The 22,866-nt window shown below is 31.5% G+C and overlaps 3 protein-coding genes across 3 annotated transcripts; 2 read left to right on the top strand and 1 right to left on the bottom strand.

The window, feature by feature from the left end:
* The first annotated feature begins 4,783 nt into the window (after positions 1 to 4,783).
* On the top strand, positions 4,784 to 5,606 carry LOC113871909 (transcription repressor OFP13). The gene has a single exon (XM_027509001.1). The coding sequence runs from the start codon at positions 4,878 to 4,880 to the stop codon at positions 5,604 to 5,606; it is 729 nt and encodes a 242-aa protein (XP_027364802.1). The 5' UTR covers positions 4,784 to 4,877.
* Positions 5,607 to 10,247: 4,641 nt separating this feature from the next.
* On the top strand, positions 10,248 to 15,254 carry LOC113872422 (probable pectate lyase 18). The gene is made up of 4 exons (XM_027509964.1): positions 10,248 to 11,268; positions 11,351 to 12,245; positions 12,452 to 12,657; positions 14,768 to 15,254. Exons 1-4 carry the CDS (start codon positions 11,132 to 11,134, stop codon positions 15,018 to 15,020), a joined length of 1,491 nt encoding a protein of 496 aa, XP_027365765.1. The 5' UTR covers positions 10,248 to 11,131; the 3' UTR covers positions 15,021 to 15,254.
* A 3,642-nt stretch (positions 15,255 to 18,896) lies between these two features.
* Positions 18,897 to 22,413, bottom strand: LOC113872424 (serine/threonine protein phosphatase 2A 57 kDa regulatory subunit B' beta isoform-like). The gene is made up of 2 exons (XM_027509965.1): positions 20,946 to 22,413; positions 18,897 to 19,714 (listed from the first exon to the last, which is right to left on the bottom strand). The coding sequence occupies exons 1-2, from the start codon at positions 22,068 to 22,070 to the stop codon at positions 19,388 to 19,390; spliced, it is 1,452 nt and encodes a 483-aa protein (XP_027365766.1). The 5' UTR covers positions 22,071 to 22,413; the 3' UTR covers positions 18,897 to 19,387.
* Between the last annotated feature and the right edge of the window lie 453 nt (positions 22,414 to 22,866).

Raw genomic sequence — 22,866 nt, 5'->3', positions numbered from 1 at the left:
TTATTAAATGCATAAATTAATTCACATAAAATTATTTTAATTTAATTTATGATTATAAGTTTTTGAGTTGTAAAAGTTATAATTGCAATAAATACTCTGAAGAAAAAATTTAATGTTCAACGACACTAATTTTTGTTTTCTTTCATGACTATTATATTGATATATTTAAATCAATATACGTATAAAAATTTATAATTTATATTTTTAATAAATTAATTAAAATATTATAATTAATAACAAGTCCGTTGTATTATAACAATTTGGTAAAAATAACTATACAATTAATTGAGAGTATTAAATGATCAAAAAATTAAATAATATTGTATTAATATAATATTAAAATTAAATATAATTCAATTCATATAGAGTGATCATTGGAAGAGAGATAAAATAAACGAGCATAATTATTTAAAATGTTAAAAAATAAATAAACAGCTCATTTTTAATAAATCGAGTGCTACAATTTTTTATTTTAATTTAAAAGGTTATAAGTTTTTTTTAATTCACCATGTAGCTCTGTTAGTGTAAAAAAAAAAAAACCTACAAACCCTTGTATAAGTTTAGTTATAAACTTGTGTAATCAAAGACACTCTACATGACATATGATACCTTGGTAGGCATATAAAGATGCAAACTTTTATGCATGTTTGAAAGAGAGACGAGTATGAGTTAAAAATGTACGTTATTTGAATGGGTGAAAATAGAAGCTTTTTTTTTTTTTTGTTTATTTAATTTTCTGAATAAGTTAAAAAGAGGTGAGGGAATAAGTAAAATATATTGAAACATTATTTATAATAATCATAAAAAATAATAGTAAAATGATATATATTTTTTATAATAATATTATATTACCACATTTAATATTGATAAAATTGATTAGCGTTGCTCTGTACAAACCAGATAAATCATAAAGAATACGAGTGATAATTGGATTCGTTTATTCATTGACCGTCAAAATCATTCATATATAAATTCAACCAATATATTTAAATATAAAAATTGAAATTGATAGATGGGTTTATTATTTTTACAATATTTCGTATCTCATTAATTTAAGTATTCTAATGTTTATTGGTAGGTTTAGGGAGTTAAATCTTAGACTATATAATGTTGAATGCATATAAATATCGCACTTTATTTAAAAGAAGGTTTTTTTACTCTGTAAAAATACAGTATAATATGTTTTAAATGAATAGATATAATATCTATATATAAAAATGATCAATAGATTAGTTTTATAAATCTTATTAAATAAAATGAATTTTTAACCCATTTTTAATATATTAATAATTTATCTTTTATTTCCACATTATGTTTCAATTCAAAATATATCCACTCTATCTGTTTGAGATCCTTAATCAAGAGAGATGACAAAATGTTGTGACTACAAATATACAAGTAAGAATAAAAGGGAATAAAAGACATCTAGTGAGTGGCTGCTCACTGCAAAATCTTAATAATAATTGAAGCTTGTTACACTTTTAGAAGTTAAACTATTCTTGAAACAAATGTTGGGGAACAATCATAGAGTTGAAAGGAGCATGTGCATCATTGGATGGTCAAAGCCAATTAATGTAGTTGGGAGACATAACAGTTCAGTTCCACCTATTTTTATCTTGAGAAGCCCAAGATTTGGAAGACACAGTGATATACAGATTCCAGCTCTAGGGCTTTTAAAGACATTAGATAAATTAAATTATATCCACATTTCATCAACTAATCATTTTGGATATGAAACAACAATATTAAATTTCAACTGTGCATGGAATAAAATGACCATCATCTAGCTCGTGGTTCTGAACTGAAAGAAGGAAATTATTTCCAATATTACATCCGAATGGGACAATTATACAATATGAAAAATTTTCCACCACACAAAAATTTGTCATCCGAACTACAGAATATGGAAAATTTCCCATGTAGATTCATTGAGATATATCAAAACTGGACAGTGTGAAAACAGGAGTTTGAATAATGACAATTATTCAATATGATTAAAGAAGAGTGTTCTCCACATGTAGAAGGCATCAACTGGGTGTAATCACTACCAAAGTACTTGTTGATTCACCAACATTAGTGTAATATAGTTATCATTCCTCTTATGCATCGTGAGGCTACAATTATTCTCTGGCATGTTTCTCTCTAAAAGTTTCATTGCTTTATTTGATAAGAAATGCCATGGGGACCTTTACTAACCTCTCATTCTCAAGTTTGCAAAATGTTGCTTTTCTGTACAACTAAGCTATTATTTTCGGACCCATTATCACATGGACTAATGTACAAGCATTTGTACACACAAGAAGTAAATAAATAAATAAAAGGGTGCATCTCTTCCAATTTACTTTATGATATGGATTGGGTGAAGCTTTGGATATATATAAGAGGTCCCAACTCCCAATTAAAGCCTGAAGGCATAACTTCATTTTGTAGTCAATTTGATTGGTTGATGGAGACCATAAGATCAAAGGGTAGTTACAGCAATGACAAGAGTACTCTAGAAAACAAAATTGGCTTTCGACATTAAAAAAATACAAAAGCTAAATTCTTTGAATAGGCTAAAAATTGTTCAAGAACCTCAAGCAACACACAATAAATTGCAATCCATTAAGAGTATGTTTATTTCAAAATTTGATAGAATTAATTTTAAAAAATATTGAAAAATCAATTTTAAAATAGTTTTTTTTAAAAATACTTCATTTGAAAATAAATTTCTGATATTAGTTTTATTTATATGGTAAAAGAAATTTAATTTTAATATTTATTTTCTATTTTTCTGAGTTTCATGCTTAAAAATAATTGCCCAAAAAGAAAGAGAAAAAAAATTTGTCTCGTAAAATTACCCTTCACTTAAATGTCAATCAAATACAATTGTTTATATACAAATTAACTCTAATTCCAAACGTGATTTTAAAATATACACTAAAGTTAATTTTAAATTAATTATGTTTTCAGAAAAGTCAGCATCAACCTTTTTTAGGCGAAGGGAGAAGAACTAAACCACCACTCACCTTACCATATTTATGGCGCAGATGTTGGTCAACTTTGGGCGATGTCAGCAGTTGAAAAACTATATATAAGTAGAACTATAATTTATAAAGCATAATGCTACAAAAGTGGTGGAATTTCTATTTTATTAGTGAGCAACACACATTCATGTACATTTAATAAGGATGCATTAGTGCATAATATTTTCAACGATTCAATTGTAGAAAACACAAAATCTATGTAATAGAAATAAATTCAGTGGTAACTCATTTAAGAAAAAAATAGAAGATGAGAATAGCCAATGGACTTGTTTCACAAAAATTAATGGAAAATTAGCTAAAAATTGACTGATTGAATTTAAAATTTTATTAAAATTAAATGTTAAAATAGTTAATAAATAAAAACCATGTAAAATTTATATTTAATTACTTAACTTTAATTTAAAAATTGATTATATATATTTTAAATAATTATAACTTTTATTTTTAAATTTATTTTAAATATTTTTATTCATAAAAAATAAGATAATATTTGGTAGTTTTATTTTTCTTTTAATTTTTTTATTAAATAAAATGAGATAATATAATAAATGTGTGATAGAAAAAAATGTGTTTTAAGGATTTGTGAAATTTAAAAAATAAAATAATAATTATAATTATTATTATTTTAATTTGTACGATATTGCACGTGATAAAATATTTTACATAATAATTAAATGAATTAATACTATTTAAATAAATTTGAACAATTTTCAATAACAATTTGCTATATATATCTGTTTATGTATACATTAAAAAATTGTTTTAATAAAACAAGGATGACAACATAAATAAAAACTTATGAGTTCAAACACTACTTGCATGAAAGATATATTTTGAAACACTATAAACTACAAAAATAAACTTGTTTGATTAAACAAAATTTTAAGCTAATCATACATAGTTATTTATTTTGTTAAACATATAATATTTGGATTGGAATTGTTCTGTCATCCAATAGGTAACTTTGTGCTGATTCTGAATGTTATCTGTGTTTGAAGACAGATGACAGCTTATTTATTATATCTGATGGTTAAAGGTAAAAAAAAGGAACAGAACAAAGTTGCTAATAAATAGAGAGCCTAGTTTTAGATCTCAATCTTGCTTTTCTAATAAATACTTTTGGCTATGAAAAGTATGCGTGATGCAACCGTTCTCTCTTTAAAAACTTCACATGAAATCACCCTCCTTCCTTTATCACTGTCTCTTCTAACCACAAAGATTTCACTTCCTCTACCATAAGCCTCTTTTTCACCTGAATCACTCTTTTATAAGATAAAAGGTACTTTAACCTTTTGAAGGTTGAGGCAAAGTAACAATTCCACAACCATGGATTTCGAAACAAATGCTGATTAAGAGCAGTTTAAATTTATGACATTATTTTATATAAAAAAGTTATTAATTTAATTTATGTATTGAAATTCACAATCATTAATTACATGCTGTTTCCTAGTTTAATATTGGACAAAGATTAAAAAAATGTGTTCCCGGGTCAAAGATATATGAAAATGTTCTGAAAAAACATCTGTCAATTTTTTTAAAGAAGATTATGAGGCTGACACTGCTGGAAAAAAGTGCTGTTACATTCAGTTGTTGATGGGGCATTGAATAACATTGAATTTTACAAACCTACAAATTAAATTCACACATGAAGGCACTTACCAGACCCCATTTCTTTGTTATATTCTTTTGCTTCCTCTCACAGCCTCTGCTTTAAATACTGCCTTCTGATCAAATTTATTACAGGCACCAACCAAAACCCAAAACTTACGTTCCCAAATCCCATAGAAACTCCATCTCTAGCCTCCACTCACTCCTCACCGAGAAAAACACAAACTATATCATATAGATCCAATGGGAAAGAAAGCGTTGAAGCTTCCTTTTCCTTCTCTTTTCAAAACCAAGGAAGCACAACCTAGAAAGCATTCATGGCAATTCATGCCCTCTTGTGGCCACCCCAAGACCCTCTCTTTCCGTGATGGAGATGACATCTTCAAGACAGTTAATTCTGTATTCTTTGACCCTTCTGAGAGCACTATTGAAACTCCAAAGTCTTGGTTCACAACCTCGTCTGAATCTGCCAGCATCTCCACCGAGTCTGAAGACTACAACTACAACTGTGATGGTGAGTCTTTGGAGATGTTAGTACGTGGGGTGAGGTCAGAGAGGCTTTTTTTCGAACCCGGTGACACAAGCTCCATCTTGGAGAAGGCTAAGGCTAGTGGGTTTCCGTTCAAAGAAAGTGTGGTGCTTGCTATGGAATCAGAGGATCCATTTGAGGACTTTAGGAGATCAATGGAAGAGATGGTTGAGTCTCATGGTGTTAGAGATTGGGAGGGTTTGGAGGAGCTTTTGAGTTGGTATTTGAGGGTCAATGGTAAGAAAAATCATGGCTTTATAATAGGTGCTTTTGTTGATTTGCTTATTAGTATCACAGCTTCTACATCTAACTCTTGTACTAATTCAACTACCTATTCTTCTGCTGTTTCTTCCTTTGCTTCTTCACCTTTGTGTCGTCTATCTCATGTCCAGAATGTTATTGAGATTGTCGAGCATGAAAATGAAGATCCTGTAATGTCTTAGCATTTGCTGTAATTTCAACCCTTTTCTTTTTGTATACATTTGTAGATGAAAAGAATATTTAGTCATAATTAATTTAACTCCTAATGATTATCATGTTTTGTATATATAATATATATCTTGCTATGTTGCTAAGGATGTTTTATTCTGTACACATGTTTAGTAGCACCTATATGTACAGAGGAAGAGCATTAATGTAGATCAAATGGAAGATTGACTCTTGATCATTTTTTCGTGAACACTTATCAAGTGGTGAGGGTGCCATCTGTCATGTATCATATGGTAGCCTTGTTGTCTAGCTTGATACTAAGCCATATATACTTATTTTGAAAGTTATTTATGAAATATTGCTGAATCTGAAACTTGTCTCTCTGGTGTGGTACATTTATGTTGGAATTTCCGTTATTATTCGTAGTATTTTATAGATGGGTTGAGTTTTTAAAATATATTAATTAAAATTTGATTATTTATTACGTGGATAGAAAAAATTTATTAAGGAGATAAACTTTATTTAAAACTATCTTTATGCACATAAAAAATTCCTATAATTCTTATTCTAATAGATCGTGAGTTTATTTATTATCTTATTGTTAAATATACTTAAGTTATGTGTTTAAATTATTTTTAACTATTTCGTTGAAAACGTTAGAATTCATTGACAAACGGGTACTGCCTTGTGGATTGTGGCTCTGGCACCAAGACAAGCATGGTTTGCACGACAAAATTTAATTTTTGCAAATTATAAGGCATTGAAATGAAATTAATATATTTAGATAGTTAGTTAAGTGATATATTTTTTGAAAAAAAAATCTCCACTTTTTTTAAAACAAAATATTGTTCTCATTGCTTTCAAAATAAGAGGGAAACAAAACTTGTGATATTATTGACTTGTAATTTTCAGAATTCCAAACTTTCATTTTATTGATGAAAATTTTCAGTTATTATTATAATTAGAATGCACTTTCATTGAAAGTTTTATATTTAATAAAATATATTTATTTAATCCCAAACAGCATTTGATCCGTTAAAAGTGAACCGTAGTTTCACTAAAACTTCTTTTGAATATTGATTTCAATTGTAAAATTGGTACTCTAGCCAAGGTTTTAGTTGAGGATTATTTTTGACTCGATGCATAATTTCACACTCCTAGTTTGAATACCAAGGACACATGACAATAACAATAATAAATAAATTTTCTGTATAATAAAAGGGGTTAAAAATGTTACATCTATTTATTAGTAGACAATGTAAAAAGAAGAGTTGTAAGGTTTTTAATTTTTTATTTTTTATTTATTTATCTCTCATCATGTCATTTATTTTCTTTTCTTTATTATAAAGAATTTTGTTAATCTCAATTTTAAAGATTATTTTTGACTCGATGTGTAATTTCATACTTAGTTTGAATACTAAGGACACATAACAATAATGATAATAAAAAAAACTTCCTATATAACAAAAAGGGTTAAAAATGTTACATCTGTTCATTAGTAGGCAATGTGAAAAGAAGAGTAGTAAGATTTTTAATTTCACATTTTTTATTTATTTACCTCTCATCATGTCATCTATTTATTTTTATTATAAAGAATTTTGTTATCTTCAATTTTTAGGGTTGAATTTAAACATTTATAAATAAAAAAAATACATAATTATTGTATTAAAGGTATAAAAATATAATAAATATATTTTTTAATAAAATTTTACTATTATTAGCTGTTTATTATCAGTCTTAAGAGTTGAAATTAACAAAATTTTATTATAAAATATATTATTCACTTTTTAAAAAAATGTATTTTATCAACTCTTTTAATAAATTTTGTCATACAAAAAATTAAAATTCAAGAGTTTGCATTTAAGGAATATAGTTTTTTTTTAATATGAATAACATTTCTCTATCAGATTAATAATGGACACTTGGTGCACCGTTGCAATGAATATGAGAAGCCCATTTTAAGTGAAAAAGGCCGTCAAAGTAGTCAGAAATAGCTTCATATGTTTAAAACGGACAAAATTACATTGAATTCATTTACGTGTTATTTTTATTAAAACTTATTAATGGAAGGTGATTAAATTTAGATCTATTAAAGGATTTTTATAACGAAATGTGAAGCTATTTTGTTACAAATTTTATAGGATCGGGTTACCATACGCAAGTTGATGAAGACAAATGATATTTGATACTCTTTTAATATAATATTTTTTACATATTATTTTTAAAAATATATATCATTAATTGTTGATTAATAATCATGAATAGTATCCTCGCTTGATAAGGAGATTTTGTTTTTGTGCAAAACAGATGTGAATTTTACTTCTAATTTAATAAGATGGATATGCCAAGTCTAAGGAAATTAGACTAATGATTGGAGAGAAAGCAAAGTTGTCTTCATCAATCTGATTATAGCAATCCAAGGTGAGAAAAAACTTGTCAAGTTTTATCCACTGAGCGGATCATTATCCATGCTTGTGTGTCAAATTTGAGATTTTATTATTAATTTATAAATTTTGTTATACATTTTTCTTATCAATTTATTATTAATTTTTATGAAAGAGGCATGCACTTTTAAAAAATTTTCAATATCATTATTAATTGTCAAATCAGCTACAAAATCATTTTTAATGAAACACAATTATTTATAATATTTTACTATTATATTCAACTTTTATTTTTTAGTTAAGTATCCACATTTTATTAAAAATAATTTCAGAATATAAGGTGTACTTTAACTTTTTATAACTTTAAAAAATTAATAATACATATTAAAAAATTATTAATCCAATTCATATATTGAGTTAAAGTTAAACTATGTATACTATCACAAATCAAACTATTATAATTTTTTTTTTGTTTTTTTTAATATTAAATTTTAAATATGTTCAGTAACGTATTATACAAACAAATTATTTGTAACATTGTTTTTTAATTTTATAAATATTATAGAAAATGTGGTGTAAATTTTGAATTCAACTTACAAGTTTATTATCGAACTCTTGGTTAGAAAGCTTGAATGTGAAAAGTGTATTTCTATCTTTTCCAATATTAAAAAGAATATAAGAGTTTCATCAAACCTTGAGGTTTACACAATCACTCTAGCTTGCCAATCTCCCTTTTTGCCCCCATGAATCGTTCCCATAAAATATAATTGTTACAAACATTTCTCTCTTTTGAAAATCTTATTTTATGGAATTTACCTCCCAATATCATCACCAAAAATCCAAACAAAGATTAAAGAAACGGACTCGAGCCCACTTCAAAGCAGTGCTGTAATATTACATTTTTTCTTTTGGGTCGAATGCTGCAATATTCTCAAAGTCCTGATGGTCTGGGCTGGGTGGGCTTTAGTAATCATTGGGTTGCATGTGAATTGGGCAAGGATATTGGTGGACACCGCTTATAGTTACCTGAACGCCTTAATACTAGACGAGGAGAGGCAAACACCCACCCACTAGACTTGTGAATTTCTAATCACAAAGTCAAGGATTGTATGGATAAAATCTACACTTTAATTAATGATACTAGCATGGTTGGTAAAATCAATTATAGATGCATTTGATTTGTGTAATAGACATTATGAGGTTAGGTGCACACGATTCTAAATTATTTAAATTAACGATATGTGCTTTCTATCTTATAAAAAAGTTGCTCCCACTAATACAAAATTTTTAAACTATTAAAATGAAAAAAGAACGTCACTTTCAAAGGCATGAAATTAACATCCATTTTTCAAAAAATGGTTCAAGTGTTCGTTTAATGAATGCATGAAATCAATTATTCATGCCGTGACCCACGTTATAGTATGAATTTTATAATCAAGATTAATTTATTTTTATATTCTAATTATAGCTAACAGTTTAAAATTAATCAATCAATCAATCAATTATTATTACATGGACTACATATTCTTTAAAGAGTATACTCCATAATAGGTATCGACAGACATGAAAGAAAACTTAATTTCGTTGGATACAAATCCAGTGGAGCCTACAATATTTGAATATAGACTATCGTAGATGTCTGTTTCGTGTTTCTATAAACTCACGGCTTCTTGTAGGTCACAGTTCAGAAATATGAATCGAGATATTGAATATACATCACAAGCATATTATCACTTTCTCCTTCTTTGAATTTTGTAGCTATTTTCATTTTCTTTAATTTTTGTTTCTCTTGCACCAATAACTTGTATGTTTTCAGTTGAAGTAAATAGTTTTTATTCAGAAATAAACAGATATAAAACTCTTCAACACATTATTAAATATTTTTATCTTCTTTTAAGTGAAAGGGTTGGTACGCGTAAACTACATATGGACATCTGATTTAATTGAGAATGCACTTGATTGAAACTAGAAAGTGAATATGTACTTGAAAATGTTGGCTGCAGAACATTTAACTTGCATTCCTTTTTCTCTGTAATGAGTAAATGTAGTATGAGAAGAAGGATAATGAGTCAAAATTAAACTTTGAATAGTAAATTAAACTTGGAAATTTCATCTTATAGATTTAATCTAAAAAATTAAATGAATACACGCAATATTTATTTTATGAATAAAGTTGAAGGCACAAATCTGCATCTATATCTATGTCTGTATTTAAATACATTACCAAAATTGCAACTTGTTTTTGAAGTCTCTGTTTCCGAATAGGAAAGGTTGCGCCAAATTACACATGGAAGCGCAAAGATACTTGTTTTTTTTCCCTGCCTCTCCACTTTGTATCTTTGTTACTTTTCTTGAGGAGCAAAGAAAAGGAAATCTTTGTAAGGAAGGGGCGCCTGCATTTGCACTCTGGGAGCAAGAAATTGACCGGAAGATGCAATCTTGTTCATTAGTATCAACCTCAAATCTTTTTCCCACCCATCCATAAAGTGATACAACAGATAAAAGGGTTTTGAAAAAGTGGAGGTGGGGGATTAATGGGAATAAGACCTCACAAAGTTGCCGCAAAGAATCTTAATCCACACAAGATAGTAAAAAAAGAGGCGACTAATTTTTGATGCATAAGAAAAGAAAATAAAAGAGTTGGGTTCCCTTCCCTTCACCATTCGGATAAGCCTCTGTTTATGTTTCCCTTTCTCTGTAGTTTTAGTTCATTATTATTATATTGTTATTATATAGCCGCAATGCCAGGAAGGACTAGCAAGTAAGGCAAAGAATGTGAGTAACTGCGAGGGAGAAGAATTAGAAAACAAAACCGTAGAGGGAAAGAAGAGACTCTTTCTTTCTTTCTCTCTTTCCCTCGCTTCTCTTCCATTTCGCCAATCCATCGCAAAGCAAAACCCCCTCAAAACCCCACCCAAAAGGCAACATAATTTTCCGTTCTCCAATAATTACCATCATTATTATTATAAACCTTGTTTATTATATAACTCCATCCCATTTCCCCAAAATTTTCGACCTTCCTAAGTAGTTGTGCATTGAAGAAGAAACAAAAAAAAGGAAAAAAGAAACAAAAAACAGAGAAAACCCGCAACCCCTCTTTTCTTACCCCGCAAAACCCGAGTCATTATTATTGCTGATTGAAAGAACAAAGAACAATGCTTCCCATCACCTGCATTCTTTTAATGTGCCTCCTCAGTTCATTCTCACCCCCAATCAAGGCAGTCCACAACCTCAACCTCACCTTACCCCACCAACACCCTTACCCTGAAGCGGTCGTTCACGAACTTCAACGGTAAGCAGTGACCCAAAACCCTTCCTCTCATTCACACTCTTCGCATTGCATTCTATTTCTCTCATTCTTTTCCCTCTTGCAGGAAAGTCAATGCCTCACTCTCCAGACGCCAAATGCTCTCAAAGGACCAAGCTCCCTGCCTCACTGGAAACCCCGTCGACGATTGCTGGCGCTGCGACCCAAACTGGGCCGCCAACCGCCAGAAGCTGGCCGACTGCGGCGTCGGGTTCGGCCGCGACGCCATGGGCGGAAAGGGCGGTCAGATCTACGTTGTCACGGACTCCTCCGACCGGGACCCTGCCAACCCGACGCCCGGCACGCTCCGGCACGCCGTCATCCAAGACGAGCCACTCTGGATCGTGTTCGCCGCCGACATGACCATAACGCTAAAACACGAACTCATCTTCAACAGCTATAAAACGGTGGACGGGCGCGGAGCCAACGTGCACGTGACGGGGCACGGGTGCATCACGCTTCAGTACGTGTCGAACGTGATCATCCACAACATCCACGTGCACCACTGCAAGCCCTCCGGGAACACTAACATACGCGCGAGTCCAACGCACGTAGGGTGGAGAGGCGTATCGGACGGCGACGGGATATCGATATTTGGTTCGCGGAAGATCTGGATCGACCATTGTTCGCTGTCGTACTGCACGGACGGCTTGATCGACGCCATCATGGGGTCGACGGGGATAACCATTTCGAATAACCATTTCGCGCACCATGATGAGGTGATGCTTTTGGGTCACACCGACAAGTACTTACCCGATAGGGGCATGCAGGTTACGATTGCGTTTAATCACTTTGGGGAGGGTTTGGTGCAGCGCATGCCACGGTGCAGACTCGGTTATATCCACGTCGTCAACAACGATTTCACACAGTGGCAGATGTATGCTATCGGCGGTAGCGCTAACCCCACCATTAACAGCCAGGGTAACCGTTACACTGCTCCCTCCGACCCTAATGCCAAAGAGGTGATTAATTAATTTCACTTTTTCTTTTTTTTTAATTAATTCATGAAATTATTTTTTTTCCTGTTCTTGGGAATGGGAATTGTACATCATGTCATGTATGTGGGTCACTGTTTGTTTGACTCCTGTTTCAAACGAATGAATATATATGCTTCTTGTACTCGCATGGGTGGCGCGTGACCAACATGATTAGGGTTTTGGAGTGGCAGGTGACGAAGCGCGTGGACACGGACGAGGGGCAGTGGAGTGACTGGAACTGGAGGACGGAGGGGGACATAATGGTAAATGGAGCGTTCTTTGTGCCTTCGGGTGCAGGCCTTAGTGCTCAGTACGCGGAAGCCACGAGCGTCCAACCCAAATCCGCCGTGCAGATTGACCAGCTCACCATGTACTCCGGTGTCTTCGGTGATCCCAGGTATTTTTGTTATTTATTTTATTTTATATCAACTTAGCTTTTCGATGTTATTGTAGAAGCATGTTGTTATTATTATTATTATTATTCACTTATTCTTATTCCCTCGCATAATGCTTTGCCTTTCCTATTCAATTCTCGAATCAAATAATCTGTCCCAACAACGGACATTACCCGTCTTCTAACTGTCCTTGGAAAGGGTAATCTCGTATTTAGCTAATACGAAAAAAGGTTAGTGTCGTCTTTTTCACTTCTATTAATTTATGACGCGGTACAACACAATGCCAACCATACGATACAAGTTGTTTCGAATTTCGATGCTTATTGGTCCAAATTCTGTGAAAAGCTGGGAGCAATGTTGTTCCGATGCTAGTAATTAGCGTGTTTCCACTTTTCCCTGTCTTGTATCCTAAACTTGGGTTTATGCTAAATCTCACTTTACAACGTAGTAATGGAGTAACACGAGATCGGGATTAGCAATATTAATTAATAATTTAGAAAATGGGTGGGAAAGTGGGGCTTTTTGGCCAATGCACGTGATCGTGAGGTCATTGGGAAATGGGAATCTCTACCTCATGGTCATATGGCCCAACAGGCAACATCCTTGTTTACACTTCATTTGTCTTTTCCTTGCTGCATAAATTAAAGTTCAATATGCACTAGACTAGGTAAAATCTTTTCTTTTTTCTGTGGGAGATTTTGAAAGCAGTGAACTTTTTTTGATCCCCTTTGGACATTTTGGTGGGGGTGGGTACTGTGCTTCTTGTCCGCCTGGTACATGTGATATATTATAAACACTCAAAACATTTGGAATTGGATTGACCAAAAAAAGACTTGAAATTGGAAATTAAGTAGAGTGTCATTGAACTCCAATAAATCAAATAGTTAGAAAAAAAAAGAAAGGGCGAAAAAGGAGTGGTGAGGAGGTGCATGTGGGGAAATAGGAGGTTAAAGACTAGGGTTGGACTTGGGAGTGTATAGAGTAAAAGAAACTTGCCCCCACGTCAGATGTTATGGGGATATGGCTGAAATTATATTCCTTTTTATCTGCTTTCCAGCAAGTAAGAGTGGGACCTTTCATGGTATAACGTGTTTTTGGGCCCATTTCTGATTCGACACATACCAGTAACAACTCACTCACCACCAAGAGGCATCTTCCGATCATAATTGGGAAAGGGACTCTCCCCTTATTAACTTCCTCTCGCTGTCCACCACCGTTAACCTTTTTTCCTTATTTCTGTTTAGTCTTATAACTGGCTAAGCTACTCTAAACTGCATTGGCTCATTACCTCATTGTATACTTATTAATAACATTCTCTAGGACAGCTTCAGAACACTGCTCCTACTATAAACAAAATGATTACAACAAAATACGAAGCGAGACTGACATTAATCGGTGGATTCGACGTTTAGAGGCTTTTTAATGTGTTTTCAAACACATCCAATAGCAGTGAGCATGTTAAATACATAAAAGTGTTGCTACTTGCTAACACTTCTCTTTTGAATTTCAAACTACTACCTAAATTAATTTATTTCGAATTTGACTTCTTTGCCTGAAATTGTTGAATCTAGTCACGCATGTTTCTTTAATTCTAAAGCATCTTTTCTCCTGATCTTTTCCATGCATGTGTTGACTCATTCTCACACGGCTTACAGGCTAAAGGCCCATCTTTCCGACGTCTGAGATCCACTCACTCTTTCCTACTCTCTGTCGTTATACACATTTTAACTAATATCAAATAAGGCGGCAAGTAACAATTGAGCATTGACACTCTTGAAAAAGTTCAACTTACTCTGAGGTGTTAATGACTCGCGGGAGGCTAGCTCCCACAACAAATTACTATTACTATTAATATTAATAATAATCAAATTACTTGATATTTTGCTTTTCTTCAAGTCGAAGCCTTTAGGAAGGAAGATGATTTGGTGTAGTGAAGGGTCTAAACAAGATGTGCCCATAACAGTGCAGTCTAAACAAGAAAGAAACTTGTCCTTGTCTTTCCTTCAATTTGAAGCTAATGTTTTTTCTCTATCATTATCAGTTATTTTTTAATGTCTACCAAACCAAAGCAAGTACTTTTCTTTGAGTTCTTATAACTAAATAATTGAATAGGGATAATGGGGATTTATATCCCGGTTTCAACGGAGGTGGGACCATAACCGGAGCCACCAGCAAAGGTAACAATGAGGGGTCCAGCGGTGACGATGGGGACTTCTTTGGGATGATATTCAGAGGTAGCAGCAGCCAAGCAGCAGCACCATTAACTTTCTCATCCATTGTATTTGTTTCAACCTTTTTGTCTCTTTTAATTATTTTCATTTTGGACACTACCACCTACCATGCCATTCTATTATCATTTCTATGATCATACGATTGGGAGTGGGGAAAAAAAAAATTCCTTTGATACCCAAAAATTTATCAAAAGGAAAAGAAAGATCAAAGTTTCCATTATTTCTTTTTAAGTTTAGAACTTAGAAATCATGTTTAGTTTATGCATACAGCTCTTAAACTATTATAAATCTAAACAGGGCTAGGTGCAATATGATTGGTCATCTCCTCAAATGTATAGATTAATGTATTGAATTTAGTTTGCTTTCTTTTAATCTCGGTTGATATTTTGTATACTGGTTCCAACTTTATGAACTTTGACCATTTAAATCTCAAGGTTTAAAACTCATTTTTGAAAATGTTTAAACATTGATAATGCAAGACACCGCTTAAATATACACCCTATAAATTTGCAGTGTATCATTCGCCGTATAGATTTAAATTTAATAACTCGATACCGTGTTGGGATATGTTCAGATGCATTACTTTCGTTTTTTCTATTTGCTCACTTTTAAAAATGAAAGTAATTATTATTATTTTTTATTTTTAAAGATTTAAAATAATATTAGTTATAATTTTTTATTATATTTTTATGTTCATTTTTTAAAAATATTAATAATTATCCAATGTATTAAAATAATTTTAATGTAAATAAAAGTACTAATTGTGTTTTTATAATTTATGTATTATCTGCGAAGATGGATAAAAAGAAATAAGAATATTTTCCATGCTGAATAATAGATAGAGTGAAAAATTCTAAAGAAAACTAGGCAAGGGTTTTTTTAACATTGGCTTTATTTTTCTTTAGTGAGTTTATCGTATATTATTAAATTGAAATATTTTTTAATGAAAATTTAAAATATGCTATATGACTATTTTTAAACTTATAATTTTTTTAAAACTTTTTGAAAAGTAATATTTTTATCATTAATAATAAATATTTTATTATACCAAGTAATATTAAATTAAAAATAAGTTATACAAAAAATAAAAATAAAATTCAAAAACTTCAATAGAAGTTACATGACATAATAAAATAATAACTTTTAAAAATACTCTAATTTAAAAATAAAAGCTCCCATTTAATATATAGAGGTCAATTACCTCAAGTATATTAGTTTAAAAAAATTATTAAAATTTTCAATTTTCAAGGCTCAATTTTTTTTAAGAATGTAAAAAGAGTAATTAAATATTATATTTTAATAGAAAACTATTTTTGATTTTTTAACTAATGCTCTTGTGACAATGGTTAAAAAAACCATTTTTTAAGTGTTTAATTTTAACATATTATTAACGTAAATAATTTTACACATTTCATTCATTAACAATTGTCTCAAACAGAACTTTTAAAGTAATTATATTCGGAGTTTAATTTTGATTCATTTTTAATGTAAAAAAAAATGATATTATCATTCAATTAGAATACATCATAGATGATAATTCTTATGTTTTTTTAATACTTAGGTAAAAATTTTGATTATTGTATACAAAATTATTTATAAATTACTTTTTGCTGTTTATCAAATTAAAGTTGTATTAAATTTAGTTTCAATAATTAATACAATTTTATTGTTTTAATTTTTACATTTGCATTTTATTTTGGTACCTCCATTTATAAGCTCTATATTTTGGTCCCAGTGCATGAAAGATCATTTTTGATTTAGGTCATACATAAAAAAAAAAAACCCCAATATCCTGATAATTTCAATAAATAATATGGATTCATTTATATTTTTTAATATAAAGACTAAAATATAATTTTTTAATACGAAAACTAAAATAAAAAAGTCGAAGTGTAAAAAACAAAATTTAACCTAACTTGCGTTTATTGTATATTGCTTCATATAAATTATTATCAATAATATTATTTGCATAAAACAAATTGTCTCATAGCTATGGTGATTGTGACCTAGTTTTTTTTTGCTATATTCACCAACATCAATAATGCACATTTTTCTATGTAAGTTATCTGAGCTGCACATTACTTGCTGCAATAATTATATACATGTACTTAGAATTGGTTTATTCCAACTTGTAAATACAATTTTATTGCACTATATGTGGGGTCTTCTACTTGTGTTTTTGGGTGTGCTTTTACCTCACTTGTGTTAGCATCATCTTGGTTTGTTGTGAAATTGGTACAACAACTTTGAGTTATTATTATAAGATATTCTTGGCCTTTGTAATGTTTAATACTAACACTTTCTTATTGGGTTTTTTCTAAATTTAATTTTGGAGTTCATCCTTAGTGGTTCCACTTCCATGGAAAAAAATGATTCAGCTGACCAATGGAAAAGCCAAAAGAGAAGATTAGGATGTGGGTGGATGGAGTGGCATTTCTAAAGCCATGTCAATTTCATGTCCTCTTTTTATTTAATTTCAGTGTTCTTTTTTCTATGTAATAATGAATTGATTAACATGGCTTGTCTCCATATCATGAAGAAATTGTCAAACCGTCCAGTTCTAAAGAATCTTGCTATCTGCATTTGAATGTGAATATCTCTGGGAAGTATTATAACTCTATTAGATGGTTTTTTCCCCTCATCTTCTCTCTTCGTGCCATTCCTACAATATCTATATAATAATGATAAAAACAATTCAAGTGCCCATAAAATAAACATTTTTTAGATTGTGCCCATAAATAATGAGGTATTATATCATTAGATAAAACAAATAATCTACTTGGAACAAAAGGACAAATCAATGCTTATACCATCGGAACTCTGTCCATTCCTAACTCCTTGTCTCTTTTTCTTTAATTATTAATTAAAATTTATAAAAAATACTTGGGTCTCGTTTTTTTTTATTTGATATTTTTCTTCTTTATTTTTGTATTTCTTAGTAAATTTTAACTAATAAATATATAGTCTCTATTTTTCTTTTTTAAATAATAATAATTTTTTAATATAATTATGTTGGACCAAATTTAGAAAAGTGAAAACTATATAAGTGAAAATGTGAGATTTTATCCACTTTTAATTTTAATTAAAATACTTTATAATATTACTAATTTAAAATAAATAATAAATAGGTATTCACTTTTTTCTATTTACATATTCCTTCGGTGTTTACCAAAAATTAGTTTTGATTCCTTTCATAGATATTATATAATGACCTGAAAGTTGATAAAGTATTAGTTGATTTATTATGCCAGAAAGTGAATAAATATTTGATATTTTAATTTTAAAAAATAAAATATACAGCTATTTTTGTGGTATGATTGATTTTTCTCGCCAAAAAATTAAGAGTTACATCTTTAATTTCCACAATATATGGACAAATTTATCAAAATGGTTTTATCTTTGATTATTTCAGGGTGCTTGATCTTAATATTACTAATTTTGTACAATTTTATATAGTGCCGTTTTCAAAGAAGTCTTGGTAGGTTTAAAAGTGATATGTAACGGGAATAAAAACTTGTTAAAGTGACCGCATTTATTTACCCAACAAAGAGTGGAAAAACAGAATTTACTAAAATGAAGACAAACTTTTATTGTTCTTAAGTAGTACGATAAAACAGCCATTGTTGTTTAAAAATAGTAGTGAGTGTATTTTAGTACTACTTCCCAAGGAATGGTTGGCTACTTGACTCATTCAACAGTAACTTACTGCTTCCCAGATGAAATACATCAGTCCGTTACTTCTTCAAATAGAAATATATCAAAACAAAATAAGACTTAAAAAAAATAATTTATTAATTTATTCCATATAGTATGCAATTATTTTTATATTTTTAAAATCTTTTCCTATATACTTAAGAATGTATGTTAAAAAAATAAAAATTACCACATTTAGTGTTAGTAATATATTAAATTGTTATTTTATTATTTTAACACAAATTATTATATATAGTTTTTTATTAAATGTGCTTTACATGTGTTAAAAAAGTTATTGTTATTATTCAATATTTTGGACAATATTAATTCAGTTATTCTATTTCAAAATTGTGAAGGCCAACAATGACGAGAGATGAGTAGTTGCTCGTTGTTTTTTCCTAACCATAAATGACACAAGCTCTTCCTATTCACCAAAATGTGGTGACCAACGGCACCATTTTTTCATTCAGCGGGTGAATGTGAAGGATTAAATGACAACTTAGTTGAAGAAAAATGTAACGTTGTATTTACAATTGACACAAGAATAAACCAAGAAGCAAGGGAAGGATCAAATGAAGATTGTAGTCCTTGTTTCACTGAGAAAGAGGACTTGCAAGCTTGTTATTGTGCATATCTTGTTCACCGTGCCTTGTAATTAAAATATAATTACAATTTCTTCCTTTCCAACTTTGATATGCAGCAGTGATGTAACCCCAATTCTTTTTTTTTTGGTCAGTCACTGCAACCCCAATTTAGGAAGAAATTTCTGCACAACCACCACCGTGTAACAAAAAAGAGTTTGGAGCCCTTAACGAACCAAAACCATATCGTCCCTCACGGCTTGTGCAGCCACTGCTTCCAATTTCTTCCACGTTAATAGCCTTTTTTCTTCCAATTCTCTAGCCCTGGCTTCTTTCTCTAAGTACTGCCTTTGACACTCTTCAAAAAGGGCAGCATCCATCTCCAGGAACATCTTCCTCACATTGGCTGTCAGCCCATTTACTGCTCGGTTCCAATGGCTTTTCATGTTATTTTCCAAAGCTTCAAAGATTACTGGCAATATAACATTTCGATTCTGAGCTACTAAACTTATAATGTGCTCATTGTTCCACAAGTAAAGTGCTCGTTCAGCAACCTGCCATGGAATACAATTATAAGAGAGAGCAATCAAGAGAAAATAATAAAGAAACATTTCCCTTTACCATCTTAAGGATTGATATTACATATAATAAAATACTAACAACCCAATGCATAACCAATTAAACTAGGTCCAAATTTCAAAGGCCTAAACTTAACCACAATGTCCCTCAGGCCCTGCCTGCTAATCACAATGAGACACCCAAGCATCTTTACATCACAAAAAGCTTAGATACATGTAGCATCCCCACGAGTAAGAAAAAGGATTTCAGATCTCGGTCAAATATTATCAAGAAATTGCAGCCAACTAAAACCAAACTAATTTATAGCTTAGTATTTCCCCACAGATAAAGAAAACAAGTTCATCAATATTGCAGCCGATGTCAGAAAAATAAAGTGGAAATAGTTACACTTTTATAGCATGAAGAGTGATGGACAGAGAAAGGGGCAGGTGAGGGATATAGTATAGAATGTGGGTGGTATCAGGGTAAAGAGAGGGATAGTGTTTGAGTTTTAGTTTCAATTCCATTGCGGATTCTAGGGCTTAGAAGCTTGCTTGCGTACGTACCGTGTTACATCCTATATTTGAGAGTTCTTTCTTGTTGAAAAGCACACATAAACTATACCATATTATCATCGTCACAAATTCATGACACTAATAAAAGGTTCAGTTACTGTCTCTGTATTTGCTCCTTTATTGTTTAGGTTACATTGATTCCTGGAGTACAAGCTGGTCATTTTTAAGAAAATTTTCAATTTTCCTCCACATAAAATGTCAGCCCAAATGGAAGCAATCACTGACAGATATAATCACGATTAACATCTTTTCTGAGCTAGACTCAAGCGAAGTTCCACAATCCTAAGCAAAAAGAAAAAAAGAAGTGCCCCAACAATAAATGAAAAAGAACAAAACCAAATTTGAATATTTCTCCATCTATTGCTTATTTACTTTTCCCATTGCATGGATGGTGAAGGTCAGCAGACGAAATGGATGACAAGTTTCCCAACCATAGTTTCATAAGGAAAAGACAGTAGGCAACGGTAACTATTCCAAAATCCAAGGAACCATATAAAACCCCACTCAAGTATACACCGTCCAATGAAAGTAAAAAAAGACGCACACATAATAGACAAGGAATCTCAACAAAAGCAAACCCCAGAAGCTACATATATGCAAAATTAAGCTAATTAAAACAAGTTAACTGAATGAATGTGGTATATAAACAAACCTGAAAATGAGGGCTGTTAAGGCAGCGCCCAATCTGCCTGAAAAGAGCGACCATACACCGCAGAAACTCAGGCGGTTGAGTTGCCTCGAGAACCTCTTCAAGTTCTCCAAGAAAAAGCACTTCCTTTTGGCAATTGGTGACGGGCCAGAACTTCAACAAACCCTTGATCACAGGATCTGCAAGTCGGTTATCTTTCTCTACGAACTGAACAACACAATACGACAGTTGTTGGTGATAAGAGGAAATCGATTTGGGCTTGTGAAGAGGTACAAGAGCCCTAATTAGAAACAGCTTATGCTCCTCTCTCATTGGCAATGCAAAACCATTTATAATACTACCCATAATCTCAAGCAACTCAGCAATACCATTATGCCTCTGCGTTTCAAATATAAACCGATAAAACACGTTGTTGATGGCTTTCCTTATGAAAGGCCTATGCACCATGAACTTCCCATAAATTCGGTGAAGAATTGTTTTCAAATACTCGCGTTCTCGTTGGTCCTCCGAATCAAACAAGTCAATGAGTTTCAAAACGAAGACATGGTCAACGTGATGCTTCGCACTTTTTATATCAGTCTCGGGTGACACAACGTAACGCAAGAGAATTTCATAGACGAGTTGTAAATGTGGCCACGACGGGTCCAAATACTTGTCATCGTCTTCAGGATCCACGTTTTCAGTGTTGCGAGACGACGGAGGCAAGCAACGGAAGATGTTAACGGTAACCATCTTAACGAGTTGTTCTTGATTATCGCTGAATGCGTATGAACCGGATTGGATGATTTCGACGAGCTCTTCGAGTGTTTGCCGCTTTGTTTCTTTTTCGTGAACGGACTTGAGAGTGTCTGAAAAATCGCAGAGGAAGGAACAGAGTTTTATTTTTCGGAGGAACAGAGCGGGCCGTTCTGAAACGGCGACGTCTCCGATTGGCGGAAGTGCCTCGATTACGGTGGGACTGGGGGACGCCGCCGCCGGAGGGAAGTTTAGCGGATCGGAATTGGCGCTGGCGGCACGAGACGCGTGTTTCACGACTACTTCGTAGAATTGGTCTGCGTTTGGGGAATTTTCGGGGAATTCCGATTTTACTAATTTTTTGTGGGCGCGTTTTATGATCTTGTTGATCATTTTGGGGAATGCAATGGAATTTGGTTGGAGGAGGGAGTTGTTGTGGGAATGAATAATCAAAAGCCCTAGAAATTGGGAGAGATTGTTCGAATGTTAATGGGAGGAAGCGGAATTTGGATTTGAGGTAGCAGAAGCCTTAATGGTGCGGCTTCTGGGTTGGATTCGGGGGAACGCCGAATCATGTTGCCACGTAAACCACGACGAAGCGGAAATTGACTCGCATTCAATCCAAGGCGTTGTCGTTCTTCACTCACATAAATAAAAATCGGTAAATTTGTCAAGGGGAGAATTAGATGTGTTGTTTGGGACGCGAGAAAATTCTAGGCCAGATAGAAATTTGGAGGCATTAAGAACAGATTCGAAGAAATATTTAAAAGCTCAGACAGGCATGTTAATTTGTTTTAAAATTAAAGGATTTTTCATATAAAAAAAACTGAAACAAATATGTTCTAAATGAATAATAATTTCAAGAGATCAAAAGACATAATATTTTCTTCTAAAAGTTTCGTTGATGTTATAGTTTTTTTTTTTTTAAAAAAAACTTAAATATTTAAGAGTATACATAATTTTATATTTTGTTAAATTATAACAATATATTTATTAAAATACATAATAACTTAAATAATGTCAACTTATCATTTAGGTTATAAATAGATAATTGAAAAACTAATCTCACTGTAGTGTGTGTGTGTGTATATATATATATATATATAATCCAAATAAATTATCCCTTGTAAATATTTATGATCCAAAATTAAAAAAACATTGTTCAGGTAAGCTATCACGGTTCGTATTG

The sequence above is a fragment of the Abrus precatorius genome, unplaced genomic scaffold (assembly GCF_003935025.1).
Source record: "Abrus precatorius isolate BTA unplaced genomic scaffold, Abrus_2018 Scaffold7, whole genome shotgun sequence".
Taxonomy (NCBI): Eukaryota; Viridiplantae; Streptophyta; class Magnoliopsida; order Fabales; family Fabaceae; genus Abrus; species Abrus precatorius.
Note: the sequence above shows the minus strand (reverse complement) of the source record. Positions and strands in the feature narration are given on the sequence as shown.